At 47.2% G+C, this 11,346-nt stretch overlaps 1 protein-coding gene across 1 annotated transcript; it reads left to right on the forward strand.

Moving 5' to 3' along the window:
• Positions 1-926: 926 nt before the first annotated feature.
• LOC149367014 (serine/threonine-protein kinase PLK1-like) lies at positions 927-9,196 on the forward strand. The gene is made up of 6 exons (XM_089572560.1): positions 927-1,274; positions 3,440-3,547; positions 4,838-4,951; positions 6,151-6,464; positions 7,568-7,767; positions 9,072-9,196. The coding sequence occupies exons 1-6, from the start codon at positions 1,140-1,142 to the stop codon at positions 9,194-9,196; spliced, it is 996 nt and encodes a 331-aa protein (XP_089428686.1). The 5' UTR covers positions 927-1,139.
• Positions 9,197-11,346: the final 2,150 nt, after the last annotated feature.

Genomic DNA, 11,346 nt, shown 5'->3' on the forward strand with positions numbered 1-11,346 from the left:
GTCGGCTGCACGCGTTAGCGCTGACAACGTTGTGCCAGACACGCGGCACTGCTGCAATAGGCCGCAGCGTTCATTGGGTGAGCAAACTGCCGCATTCAACCATTAACTGCCCCCTGCCAAGGTGGACGCGCTGCCTATCCAGTGTCCGGAGCGTACTCAAAGTTAAACACGCCAAGCCGGATAAAATTGCCCAGTACACCACAGCTTTCGCCATATAACCAAGTTCAAGAGTAGTTTAACCGCAGCTATGTTTTTTGGTTCACACTTTAGCACAAGATGAATATTTGTGGTTCTGGGCTGCTGACCCGAAAGAAGAGTGTTCGATACCGGCCGCGGCTGTCGAGTTTCGATAAAGGCGAAATCCTAGAGGCCCGTGTACTGTGCGATGTCAGTACACATATAGAGAACCCCAGGTGGTCGAAATTTCCGGAGCCCTCCACTAAGGCGTCTCTCATAGCCTGAGTCGCTCTGGGACGTTAAACATCCGTAAACCAAACCAACTATAAGAATATTCACAGGCTGAGACACCGCGTAATAACACGTTCTTACATCGAATTTCGTCACCTGCAAGCGCCAAAATCCCGCCTCGAAACGATTAACTATATTTTCGGGCATGGAAGTTTCTATTGCAACTCTAAAGCGGGAAATCGTAATCATGGGTTAGAGGGAAACCTGAGACTGGCTGAGATAGCACAGACTGTTGACCGTACCCATTCTAGGTCATCGTGAAGCGCATGACGTGTCCGCCTTCGCATCTTTAACGCGTTCTAGTGAAGGTGCGATAAGATCACCCAAAACAGCCCGAGCCCTCGATGACCTGCTGGAGGTTGGTATCTGGAAAGCTTATTTCCGGAAGAAGGCAGGAAAAGGGGTTTCTAGGTCGTGTACAATAGACGAATGATCGAAGTCCCATTGGCTCCGTGAAGGACCACGCCCGACCAATTGTGGCCATTGTCCACCTCTCCCCCACAAGTGACCCCAACCAATACCGTGAGTTCTTCCCGATCACGTGGTATACTAGCTATGAACCTAGCTTTTCAGAGCCTTCGCGCACCGGTCGGAAACGGCATCGTCGAGCTCAGTCGCTGTGCTTCTGCCTTAGTGTGAATTGCAGCTGGGGAAAGCGTGGAATCGCGATCATGTTCCCTCTGTCCGTGATGTCTTCTGCCAGAGGGACCTCGACTGGCACTGCGAAGACCAGAGACGAATTTCCCGAAGTTGTTGTCGACGCGAAATCTCAGACGGAATACACCCTTGGCAAGTTCCTCGGCAAGGTATGTGTCCTTAGAGAACGGGTGCGGTTACGTTCCATACAGCAGAACGTGGTGGTAAAGCCTTTTAGTCTAGCCTGTTTATAACGACATCCCTTCAAATTAACCAGAATATTAATGCTGCTGTCGCTTCGTGCGTTGGGTTAAACATAATAAAGGCTTGAGGGCCCGTGCGCTGTGGGAGTAGATTAATGTACAGCTTACGCCAAGCTTAACCAATGCCACGGACTTTAGCAGCGTAGCACAGCACGAATGACGCCCCATGACCTCTATATGCATGGTGTGCCTAAGATTTTACACAATGTTTAGCAAAAGACCTTTCGGTTTATAACAGCGGCTTTTCCAGCATAGGATTATCAGAGGTGTTTTAAATACGCCAGAATACAGTCAACATGCGCGAACAAGCTGGCTGGTTAACCATTACTGAATAGTTTACTTTTTCACTACTACTGTTAGGTTCTTTAATTATTGAGAGACGTGTTGCCCACCGTTAGCAATACCCATATCAGTTTTTAGAATTTCGAAAACACGGTTACCCTCCGCTGTGCTTAACAAATTTTCCCTACATCGCACCAAAATAGAACTCTCGAAAAGCTTGCAGGAAAAGCAACCTCTTCAGTCCACGTATCTCGCCAAAATTGCCAAACCTGGTTGGGCCACAGCGCAGACGGCAACAGCATTTTCGAAATTCTAAAATCTCTTTCGGACATCACTTACGGTCGGTTCCACGCCTTTCAATAATTGAAGATTCTTACTAAATAATAGTTAAAAAGTTGACTATTCAATATTAACTAACCGGCCTCCTAGTTAGCACCTTTAAGCTCTATTCGGACGTAATAGACCGCTGGCAATGTTATGCCTAAAAAAGGTCTTTGCACTGAAAAAGACGGCTTTTAAAAAGTGCTTAAAATCTAAGCCCAAACACCTTGTATGAGTAAGGTGAGTACTATTCTTAGGCTTACCTTTCGAGACATTTTATTCTTCAGGGGCACTGTTTATCAGGGCTCCACTCTACAGCTGAGAATCAAACTTCAGTGTTCGATTACTTTTTGCAGAAGCTTCTGTATTGTGGTCAGAAGTTGACAATGCCTGTTTATATAAGAAAGCGTTCTGCACAAAGAAAGCCGTTCACCTCAACCGCGCTGTTCGGGGAAGGAGTAATTAAAAAGGAGGTGCTTCGGTGTAGGGCTGCGGAATAACTTCGACCACGTGCGACCCCGATCGGTTAGGGGGACAGGTTCGCCTTATTCTAACTTTAATGCAATAGGGTTAAGGATTCTCCCCCATGAGAGTCCTGCAGGAGATCGCCCGAAGTCTTTCTTTGCTCTTTGGCAGTTCTAACGAGTCAGCAATCATTCCTAGGCAGCCGCACACCTGGGGGTTAGTTGTATCGGGACCCATTGTTTGTATGTACGGAGTGTTTGTAAGGAGAACATCAAGATGTTCTGTATGGGAGTGTTTCCGAACTTCCCACCATCTAATGATTTCGTCCAGCTGGGGATTTTTAACGTGCACTAACATCGCTCACTCACACCTGCGCGTTTTGCGATCCAGGCGGCTGCCGTAGCCGGATTCGAACTCGTGTGCTCAGGCTCAACAGTAAGGGCGCTATAACCACTGAGGCGGGTTCCTCGTTCCCCGTGAGGCGGGTTCGACGGAGTATAGCAGGGCTTGTGAACAGGAGCACTGGACCACAACTGTGCAAAACGGGGCAACTCGGTTACAGATGCTGCTGTAAATGTTGTGTTGGAAGTCATGTTGCTCAGTTTACAAGTTAACACGATTCTGCCGTTTTCTGACATCCTGCAAAGCTGGCATTGCTGTGCCAATAAAAGGCATCTCAATTTATGCCTCAAAAAGTCTATTGTGAACAATTACTGGCGAATTCCGCTGAAGCACTACATTTTTGCACGTTTACTCTTAATATGTAATGACTGCATCATAATCATTCCAGTCTGCTGTTCTTTGTAAACTGAATCATACCTTTGAAACGTATTTCTGGCCATATGCCTATGTTTGGGCATATATGTTGTGCTGTTAGGCTCCAGGCTCATTTTACCTTCGAGTGAAGGAGCCCTTCACCTGAGTGTTTCAGTCGCACAGTGCGACAGCATTCGCCCAGTATTCGTTTGGACAACCATGTAACAAGGCTGGCATTGCTTTTTCAGGGGGGACATGCGCATTGCTTCCAGTTCGTGGACAAAAAGACGAATGTGGTGTACGCTGGCAAGATCGTCTCCAAGAGTCATCTTACATCGACAAACTTCCAGCAATTTGTGAGTATATGTCTGGACATCGTATATTCTCTTTATTCCCTTTTAGTAGAATTTTTGTTAAGGGGACACTGAGGGCAAAAAATTGTCTTTGTTGCTTTTTCTGGCACGCTAGCGAAGAGATTCGGGCCGACTCACCGAATAATAAGAAAACGAAAGCAACAAATGCTTTGCTGCGACATACGATTGGCGCGCATATTCAAATCAGGTTGCGCCATCTCGCGAACGCAAGAGAAAGCTCGCGTGATTGCGGATTGGCTGCTGTATCCCCCTTCGTCCTCCCATAAAGTTCGCCCTGCTCGCGTATGCGTCAAAATTACTATTCGGCAAAGCGAGCCGGTTCCAAACCCAAACATTTCGTGGATTTGGGTTCGGCGGCCGTATTCTATAAACATCCATTGTCCACTTTCTATTTCGTCCTGTCGCTTTGGTCACTGTTCAGTCATGCTGTTACAACTTTCTAGCATCAGAGGGAATCAACCCTATCATTGGCCGCCGCGGTGGCTCAGTGCTCGGCAGTTATGGTGCTCGGCTGCTGACCCGAAAGACGCGGGTTCGATCCCGGCCGCGGCGGCTGGAATTTCTTTGGAGGAGAAATTCTATAGGCCCGTGTACTGTACGATGTCAGTCCAGGTGGTCGAAAGGTGGTCGAAAGAACCCCAGGTGGTCGAAATTTCCGGAGCTCTCCACTACGGCGTCTCTCATAGCCTTTGGAACGGTAAACCCCAATAAACCAACCAATCCAACCATTGGCTGTAGTGCGGTGACATCCAATAGTGAGGTCGTTTCCCAAAGGCGCTTGAAAGCCTTAGCAGCAAGAATGAACAACAGTCACCAATGCGATAGGACCAAATACATTCGAAATGGATAGTGTATCTTTATAGAATACCGGCCCTGTGAGTCGTTTTCTGGCCTTCTCTGCAGCTTATCTAACCTCAGTTTTCGTTGCAAGTAACTTTACGGTAACGTATCCAGACAGACAAACTTCAATTTGTGCACCTCATTTGAATGCTTCTCTAAATTTCCATGAAACTATTTGTCTGCAGAGGAAGGTCACAAGCAGAGGACAAAATTTTGCAGTTGATTCCTGCAACACAAATAGCAGTAGAGACGCATATTGCAAGATCCCGTTCTAGTGACCGATTACCTCAATCATAATAAAGGCTTTTTTTTTTCATTTCAGCGTAGGGTTTTTTTAAATAATCATCAACAACAGCTTAGTTAACCACTTTTTTTCTTTTCTTTCCGCTTAATGCAACCTTTCCGAGGGGACTAATTATTTTTTTTCTTTAGCTTGACGAAGAAATCGATATCCACAAAAGCCTGCGGCACAACAACGTGGTTTACTTCCACAGCCACTTTGAGGACGAAAAGAACGTGTACCTGATCTTGGAGCTGTGCATGCAGGTGCGTCAACGTTCCTGCTCTCGGTGGTTCCCGTTTGCGCTGATTTTCTTCGCGTTGATTCTAAGATGCTGCTAATGTTATCTGATGTTGTCAAATTTTTGTCCGAGAATTTTTGACATGCTAGTGTAGTAGGATTTTGTCGAGCACTGCTCACACGACGCTGCTGGTAAGAGAACACTTCATTCATTCATTCACCAAATTTACTTTCCGAAGAGAAACGTTGAAGGCGTGAAGCTGGCGTGGCGTTAACAGCGCATTATAACCTTGTGCAAAGCGAAAATCAACATTACAGCAAAAATGTGGCGTCGTTTTTTTCTTACTTATCGCCTCTTACACAGCTGACGGCACTTCACTTACGTATTTTTGAACGCCTGATGACAGGATATCAAGAGTATTATATCATCCAAACCGCTTCTATGAAATTCTGTTATGCCAGTATGTGTATGGACCTGTATTTGTCACGGCAATTTCAGTGAGAAAGGCCCCATTGCGTTCTGGAAGCACAATTTAGGGCGCAGCCCAAGACTGCAGCCGCCGCGGTGGCTCAGTGGTTATAGCGCTCGGCTGCTGACCCGAAAGACGCGGGTTCGATTCCGGCCGCGGCGGTCCAATTTCGATGGAGGCAAAATTCTAGAGGTCCGCGTACTGTGCTATGTCAGTGCACGTTAAAGAACTCCAGGTGGTCGCAATTTCCGGAGCCCTTCACTACGGCGTCCCTCATAGCCTGAGTCGCTGTGGGACGTTAAACCAAACTAAAGCAAACAAAGCCAAAGACTGCAAACTGCCTTCGTTGTTTCTAAACCTGTCATATACTACTGTGGTGCCCTCGTGTGGACACTGAGTTTTGTACCACGAAAAAAAATTACTTCAGTCAAGCTTTCATCAAACTGGCGTGATTTGAACAAGTGTGCTAAAGTGGGCATGTCCCAGTCTTGAACCTGAAGGAATCTACAGTAGCAAGGTGGAAAGTTGGGCGAGTTTAATCTTATTCATGATGAAGTTAGCGCCAAAAAGAAGGAACAAAGTAGGAGAGAAGACACAATAAAGCGTTCGTGTTGTGTCTTCTCTCCTACTATGGTCCTCGTTTTTGGAGCTAACTTCATCATGCTGAAGGAATCTCCGTTTTATTTGTCGTGTTCTTTAGCGTGTCTAACCTTCAAGGGTCGTCCGAAGGCTTCATGAGCGCATTTATTTCGCAGTCTCTGGAGGATGTCCTCCGGTCCCGCAGTACCCTCACCGAGGCGGAGGTGCGGTGCTTGATGCGCCAGCTGCTCCTGGCCTGCCAGTACCTGGGGCAGGAGAAGGTGATCCACCGGGACCTGAAGGTTGGAAACCTGCTCCTCACCAGGGACTGGCAACTCAAGGTGGCCCACTTCGGGCTCGCCACGCGCCTCCACCACGAGGGTAAACTCAAGAGGACCATCTGCGGCACAGCCAACTACATGGCCCCAGAGATGCTGGCCGGGAAGGGCTACAGCTACGAAGCGGACATATGGTCCGTCGGATGCATCTTGTGAGTCTCACTTGATTGCGCAGAGATGTTCGCAACTGGTTACAGCGCTAATGCGAAAAACGACAGCTCGCCATACCTATCGTATAGGTGTACACTCGACCATAAATATATAAAAGGTTGAGCCTACAGTCAGAAAATGTGAATGCAGAAACTGACAAATTCTTGCCTAGCTTGGCTCATGGTGTCAATAACGAGAGAACTCATGGCCGTGGCATTTACTTGTATTTCGAGCTGGCGAAGCAAGTCGGGCCAGAGTTGAAGGTGGTGATGAGTTCTGCTCAAACTTTGTATAGCGCTGCTCGCAGTCAGGTTCCGTCATGTGAAATAGACGTGAATTTTACGACTGAGGTAGAGACGCTGTATATAAATTGTTAATTTAGTGCGAGCAAATTTCCGGCGCCATAATTTTTTCGTATTTAAACTACTCACCGTATCCCGCGGAGCTGAATTGCGATTGTTCATTCCACGATGTTGACAGGAGTCCTTTTATCGGGATAAAATACTCGCGCATATCTGTAATAGATATCATGATTCTTTTTTATGGTTTTTGAACTTTCATAATGCTTTAATTTTCGGTTGCGAGAAAAGCTAAGAATCAGTAAATGGGGCGATCATTATCGTAAAGCCCACACTTTTCTTTGCAACTCTCATTAGCGCAACTTGGCGGGCAGCCGTCTGCAAAGTCCTTTCTCTGACACGCCTCTGAGGTCAGGAAAGGTATACGCCGGCCACCACACTGGAAGCGACGTTCATGTGTCGAGAGAATGGGTTTGAAAAGTTTCTGCCGTGATTCCCGGGTACGCAACCGGGTATGCGTATCTTCCAGCACGGAACTTACGCATGCCGCAGAGAAAATATTGTTCATAAAAATCACTGTACGGTCCCTCTTCATATTAAGAAACAATGAGATCATCCACTTCGCGTTCAAATCCAGGCACTTAGGTGCATCACGAGCGTCGTTTGCCCGCTCTTAGGTTACCATTTCATGGCGACTGGTTGGTAGGGGTCTCTATAGCATTGCTGTGCCCGCACTCTTTCGAGCTGTGACGTGCTGAGATGACAGACGGTGCGGACACTGACAATTCGCAATCTGCTCTCCGCAGGTATAAGCTGCTAGTGCGGCGTGCCGCCTTCAGTTCGTCGTCGAAAGCGAAGATTTACGCCAAAATCAAGAACAACGAATACAGGATCCCCTCGACTGTATCTACAGAAGCGAGCGCCCTCATCCGGTGGATTCTTCAATCGGAACCCGCAAGGCGGCCGAGCATCGAGGCCATCATGCAGCACGAGTTCATGGCCAGAGGTAGGCCTCATGTTGCATCTCTATGTGCTGTGTGTACTGTTGACATAAAGTACTGGTGATGAAGCACTGTCGACATGAAAATTTCGCACATCACGACAGAGCTTCGTTGCAGACTGCTGCAGCGATTTTTATTTCCCAAAACAAAATTCCAAACCTTCTTCTCTCAGAAACAAAATCTTCGACCTCAACTGTCACTAGTACTTCTATAGTCCGTGATATAATTGATGCTGGGAAATACTGCTGTGCATATTACCGACACACAAATAGATCGAAGTCAGCATAGACAGAACGTATTCCTGTAGCCGTCGAAATTAAGAGAGCGCAATGGGTTCAGAGTGGCGACCTCACAAAACGGTTTGTGCACGGTGCAACATTAAGTACAATACAGCTAAACATCAGTGTAGCCGGCCTGTACACACTAGTTACGATCTGTACAACGCTTGGCGCCATTACTGACACCATAATTCTACTGCGCCTCGTTATGCATCGATGTAGCTTTGTGGGCACAACTTCTTAAGCACTTGGCGCGGTGGAGCGCAGCTCTCATTGTTCAGAAGCATCAGCTCTTTGCTTGTGTGAAGCACTGTTCTACATGCGCGCATATTGCCAAGCGTTTTTTTAATTTATTTTTTTAATGCTCGCAGCTATTCTTTGCGTTCACATTTTAGACGTTCTCTTCTTTTTTCTGAGAAATGACGCGTATGGTCTACGTTCAGTTGCCCTATCTACTGCAAGACCCAGAACAAATTATGGTAAAATTATATTATAACACTGTAAAATGCCTATTAGTCTCTTATTGAGATTCCTTTAGAAAGCTATAGTGTGTCTGTATGTAAGAACAAACTGAAGATTCTTTTTTCCCCCGGTTACCTTTCTGCTAACTCTCTATACTTCGTTTTTTGTGTGTGTTGTCTTCCTTTCTTTGCCCGAATGTGCAAATTATGAAATTTTTTGTTTACTGTTAATTGGTATTTATTATTGTCTATCATTCACTGTTTTCTATTGTGGTAATGTTCGTCATTGTTTTTTTCTTTTGTCTATTCGGCCACTTTTTCCATGATGTGTTAATCGGGGTGTAGGCCTTGTCAGGAGGCATGCTTGGTCTACCTCCTTTAGCCTCACCTCGAGGGCATATTGTACATAATACGGCCAAATAAACATGCTACTACTACGAGCAGCAGCATGCGGGTCGCCACAGGTCCTCGACCTCTTCTTTCCAGAAGCATACTAATGACCTCGCTTATAGTTTACAGCATTGGCAAATCTCCGCAGCCCCCTGAATGCTTTTCGCCCTCTCCTTCCAGATCCGCTTCCTGCCCACCTGCCTGCATCCCGTGTCACAACAGAGCCTCAGGTGGACGCCAACGGCAACGCCTTGGACACTGCCGACAGGAAACCCGTCTCGGAGGACAACGAAAATCGTGGATAGTAGGACTGAATTCGCCGATTGAAAAAGATCCACATGGGAACGACTGCTCTTATCTGAGGCTTCAGCCGCTCCAGATTATTGTTTTTCAGTTGCTGTTGCTAGTATTGTAACAAATGTTGTATTTGAAAAAAAAAACAAGTGTCAGGAAGCTTTTATCTTCATTCAAGCTTTAAGGCATCCTTTTTCCTGACATGCGCTGTTAAACCATTGCAGCACATGTACTGATATTATTTTTGACAATGCCTCGGTAGTTACTGGAAAGGCTGCGATTGGGCTCCAATGGTGGATTGCTGTGAATCATTTCTGATGTGTACTACTGCTGTAATGCGATTTTAATTTTTATGCGGTGAACTTGTGTATAAACTTCTGTACACGATACTCTGTGTCCGTCTGCACTTTCTGCAGTTGTTGGAAGAAAGCTCTTCATCGTCTCCCAGAGCACAAAAAAAAAAATGACGGTGGGAGGCAGAGCTTTTCGACCACATCAACTGCGGTACTGGCATCTCACACGTGTCCAAACACAGGGCGACAGTGCAGGCATTTATGGACGAGAGTGGTCTTCACTGTTACCTAGGTTGTAGATGTGCAGCGTGGGCGAAGAATTGGCGAAAAGCTGATTCCAGAGCCCCAGAACGCTTTTCGGCGTCAAAACTGAAGGCACACGTCCACTCGCGCTTGCGACGGGGTGCAGCATAATCCTCCTGGGATTGAGATTAGTCTCTCACGAAACCTGTTCAGCGCTCATCACTGGCTGCTGTCATCAGAACGGGGAAAGTACTGGCGGGTAATCGCGGCCGCCATATTTGGTCGTTCAGCACGATGTGGCGCCGGTCGCGGAAGTACACGCCGCGCGCACCGCCGATAGGGGCGCCACTGAAAGCCGCCTAGTGGTAGCCGTTGGAACCGCAGGCGGCCCGCGTGGCATTCTGCTATCTTTGCAAGTATACGACTGAGGTACTACGCGCGTCATTTTCTACACGTGGGCGTAGCGTGCAGTTAACTTTGCGAAAGAAATTGCCGATGATTACATCATCATCATCAGCCTGACTACACCCACTGCAGGGCAAAGGCCTCTCCCACGTCTCTCCAATTAACCCTGTCCTTTGCCAGTTGCCGCCGCTGTATCCCCGCAAACTTCTTAATCTCATCCGCCCACCTTACTTTCTGCCGTCCCCTGCTCCGTTTGCGACGATGCTACGACGATTACGTTACTTCCTGATGCGAAATTTGAGCGCAGCTCATCTGCTTTTCGATAGACTGAGGCAAAAAAATTCGAGCAAGGCACGTGCGTACAATTGCATACAATTTGTTACTTTTCACACATATTCCTTCATCAAGAAACAGTACACTAACCGCTCTTGATTGTCATGAAGGAAGCTTTGTGGATGGAGAAATAGATGGGTATATGCTCGACTTGCTGCACCAATGCCTGGTTCTCAAAGACGAGGTCTGCGCAAGTATTTCGCGAGGTTGTCACAGATATGGGGGCCGTTACGAGCGAGAGGAACGGGATGTTCTTCCGCATAAGTGGTAAGAAATTCCCGCTTGTCTCTATATCTAAATTAAAGCCCCCACCCACCCTCGTAGGTGGTGGTGGTGGTGGTGAAAACTTTGAAGTGCTGAAATAGAGTTTGGGAGCCACAGAGTGGCCCCGCTGCATGGTCTGGTGAAAGGGGTGAGAGACGGGGCATTGTCATGCGGACCCTGGCAGGTGGCAGCGTCTCTGGTACAACGTTGTCAATGCCAAAGCATGCAGCGCACATCTCTCACTACCGCAACGTAGCTTAAAGAACGATTGAGGTGTCCACTGTTCCAAAAGGGCAGTTATGCGCCTTCCCTATGGTTCAGGTGTCCACAGAGATGTGTGAGAAATATACTGCGCTCTTCCTTTCCTGTAAAACCAATTTACAAATTTTACCCTCTGCTTTCCAAGCCCCCGCTCTATTGGTTTCGCAACTGGGGGAGACAGATACTGCGCATTTCCTTTACTCAAAAAAATGTTTTTTTGTTTTTATGGGGTTTAACGTCCCAAAGCGACTGAGGTTATGAAAGACGCCGTAGTGAAGGGCTCCGGATAATTTCGACCACCTGGGGTTCTTTAACGTGCACTGACATCGCACAGTACACGAGCCTCTAGAATTTCTCCTTCA

Source organism: Amblyomma mixtum, chromosome 1 (assembly GCF_055824585.1).
Source record: "Amblyomma mixtum isolate Tamu chromosome 1, ASM5582458v1, whole genome shotgun sequence".
Taxonomy (NCBI): domain Eukaryota; kingdom Metazoa; phylum Arthropoda; class Arachnida; order Ixodida; family Ixodidae; genus Amblyomma; species Amblyomma mixtum.